This window comes from Lolium perenne, chromosome 4, assembly GCF_019359855.2.
Source record: "Lolium perenne isolate Kyuss_39 chromosome 4, Kyuss_2.0, whole genome shotgun sequence".
Classification (NCBI taxonomy): domain Eukaryota; kingdom Viridiplantae; phylum Streptophyta; class Magnoliopsida; order Poales; family Poaceae; genus Lolium; species Lolium perenne.
Window position 1 is genome coordinate 107,808,853 of NC_067247.2, and position 2,792 is coordinate 107,811,644.

A 2,792-nucleotide genomic window follows, 5' to 3' on the forward strand; every position below is an offset into this window, starting at 1 on the left:
AGTCATTAACAACTTCGATGAGGAGTACTTGTATTGTGCTTTTATTTTTGCTTTTTGGCTACAATGGACTTGAGCGGCTATGTGCATCTAGTTATGTAGTGACCCGGTGTAATTGTTAAACCTTTTAAGTGATAAAGCGTTCTTTATCAGAAAAAAGTGCATGCCTCCGTGCATGGTCGTTTATTTATTAGGTTCCAAATCTTGATGGTGTGTTTACAAGGATGAAATGTGACATGTTCCTCATATTATTCCATCCAAATCCGGATAAATAAATGAACTCTTGGGAATTTTCCATGATTTGGAATAGTTCCCTCCCATGTCCTTAAATAAATAGACTAGAAATAAATAAGCTCTCAAAGGAAAAAAAAATCGACTTCTTCGGACCCCATCTTGTGGCTTGTTGTCGTTTCGCACTATCATATTTAGTTTTGTAACTATGTACTCCCTCTGGTTGGGTTTAATTGACGAGATTACGTGTGTACCTAAGCTACTATCGCTGCCCAGCTTGCGTTAATTAAATTGGACCGAAGGGAGTAGTATATACCAGATGGGGTTTAAGCATCATGTACTCCGGTTTCACGTGCACCACAGTTCCTAGCAGTAGATTTTTACCGAGAGGAAGCTCCATGTGGGCAACATCGAACCTGAAGCGAAACCACACCAAACTAATCTGCCGAACTGACGGAGGCAGCTTCTGGGAACAAGAGAGCGTGCGCGCGCGCCAGTAAAAATTCGATGACGCACCGCCGGCGACGTCAGTGGTTGCTTGGCCGCTGATGTGTAATGCGGGTGCCTAACGGAAACGCCACACGGCCGCCGTCACGGCCCCCTCTCGATCGGTATGTTTATAGGGAGACGATCACTAGTTCATCACATCATATAGTGACGCTTTGCTAATTAAACATTATATCTGGGCGTGAACCCGCTGAGCTTCGTCTCGACGACGTTAACGTCGTATCCATGAAGCTTCCATTTGACCAAGCTAACCTCGATATATAAATCGCCCCAAGACCAAGAGCTTCCCTCTCACCACTAGGCCGACGATCCTGCTCCCTCGACCCTCTCTCTCTCTATCATATATACTCTTCTTCAGGCTCGTTAGCTCACGAGATCTATAACCCCATCCATTCATGTAGGCTGCAACAGACCACTGTCACCAATATTTTCCATGGCCTCGTCCTCACATCTCATCACACCGTATGTGTCTCTCTCTCTCTCTCTCCCTCTCTAGATCTGTTCTCCGCGCGCGCGTGTTTGGTATCTCGGATTATATTTTTCTCTCTATCATCTTGTTTTCAAATTTGTAGACCAACTTAATCTGGTTCTGATTAGGGTTAGCAAATGGATTGCTTTGTTGTCGTTTCCAGTCCTCATATGGTAGCAGTACTATGTCCAGATCCAAGTCCGAGCTAGCATATGCATATCTAGATATGGATCGATCCATGATACTCCTAGATATGTTATTCACGAAGCCGGCCGAGTAAAACAAATTAAAGCGTCCCTTTCGTAGACATCATTCCTTATTTTTGCTGCAAATCGCTGGGTCTTCTGATGTGCCTAGCATTCTTAGATAAGCCCTACCTGAATCGACAAAACAAGCTCTGTTGTACATGTGGTTCCTTACGTCACAAAAAATCTGCTCCGTTTATTCTGTTACGATGATGAGTTATTGAGTTATATATAGATCGGCTTGTGTATATAGAGGGAGCGGAGGAGGTGGGCAAGGTCATGGCGACGAGCAGGATCAGCAGGCACCTTCGCCGGAGGAAGCCGGCGCCGGCGAGCAGCTAGTGATGCCAGAGGACGGGTACCAGTGGAAGAAGTACGGCCAGAAGTTCATCAAGAACATCCAGAAAATCAGGTACGTACGTATGCTATGTAGGATGTAGATCTGTCATCTACGTGAGGATCAGTATGTAGACCGGTCTTAGATTGAACGGCGCGCGTGCATTATGCTGTGCAGGAGCTACTTCCGGTGCCGGGACAAGAGGTGCTGCGCCAAGAAGAAGGTGGAGTGGCACCCGGGCGACCCAAGCCTCCGAATCGTCTACGACGGCGCGCACCAGCACGGCTCACCGTCGTCGACCGGCGGCCAGGGAGAAGGCAACGGCGAAGGCGTCGGCAACCGGTACGAGCTCAGCGCCCAGTACTTCGGTGGGGCCCCCGCGCAGTGATTGACTGAAAACTACTGGCCGGCCGTCCAAATGTCTGACTGGCGCCGCCGGTGGCACCATCAGTGGCGTGGCGGTGCCAGAGCGCCGCTGGAACCTGATGTTGGGTGGCAGATTATCTGCGGTCAACGTTGTTACACATCTAAGTTCAGCGGTCGCACTAGTAAGACTAGTAGTAGCAGCTCCAGATTTCCAGTACGATTCTGTTGTTGTACTCTCCGGTACCTGAGGCTGTGAACGCATGGGCATTGATTAGTAGTAACACCTGAGGCTGTCATGCGAAATGTAGTACACGTATCTATCGTTGACTCTTCAAAACTTGTTTGTTCGCCCTGATCCTCATGGCGCTGCGCCCCCAGCTGGGTGGTGGCTTTTAGAGAAGAAAGTCCACTTTTGATCCCAACTTTTAAGCAAGTTTATTTTTCGTCCTTGGTTCAAGAGAAAACTTTGAACTCTTGAAAATGTTCATATATCCCATCTAACCCGAGAAAAATGCTTAGGGACAGCACATATGGCATAAATCGGAATATCGGACCACACCAGAACCAAATCTAGACCAGCACGTTCCAACCAAGCAAAATCACTGTCCATCTAGTCAAAATCCGCACGCGAGAGTTAGCA

The 2,792-nt window shown here is 47.7% G+C and overlaps 1 protein-coding gene across 2 annotated transcripts; it reads left to right on the plus strand.

Annotated features, from left to right (window-relative positions):
• Positions 1-1,017: 1,017 nt before the first annotated feature.
• Positions 1,018-2,590, plus strand: LOC127293588 (probable WRKY transcription factor 33). 2 transcript variants are annotated; one of them, XM_051323231.1, is made up of 3 exons: positions 1,018-1,197; positions 1,685-1,861; positions 1,964-2,590. In XM_051323231.1, the coding sequence occupies exons 1-3, from the start codon at positions 1,169-1,171 to the stop codon at positions 2,172-2,174; spliced, it is 417 nt and encodes a 138-aa protein (XP_051179191.1). In that variant the 5' UTR covers positions 1,018-1,168; the 3' UTR covers positions 2,175-2,590. The 2 variants fall into 2 exon arrangements, with proteins under 2 accessions (XP_051179191.1, XP_051179192.1); XM_051323232.1 differs by having other exon boundaries at positions 1,703-1,861.
• Positions 2,591-2,792: the final 202 nt, after the last annotated feature.

Excerpts from the sequence above, each read along its gene's own strand:
- LOC127293588 (XM_051323231.1), top strand. The coding sequence starts at position 1,169 with ATGGCCTCGTCCTCACATCTCATCACACC. Across the intron at positions 1,198-1,684 it reads TCCTCACATCTCATCACACC|ATCGGCTTGTGTATATAGAG; the intron begins GTATGTGTCTCT and ends AGTTATATATAG. Across the intron at positions 1,862-1,963 it reads AAGAACATCCAGAAAATCAG|GAGCTACTTCCGGTGCCGGG; the intron begins GTACGTACGTAT and ends TATGCTGTGCAG.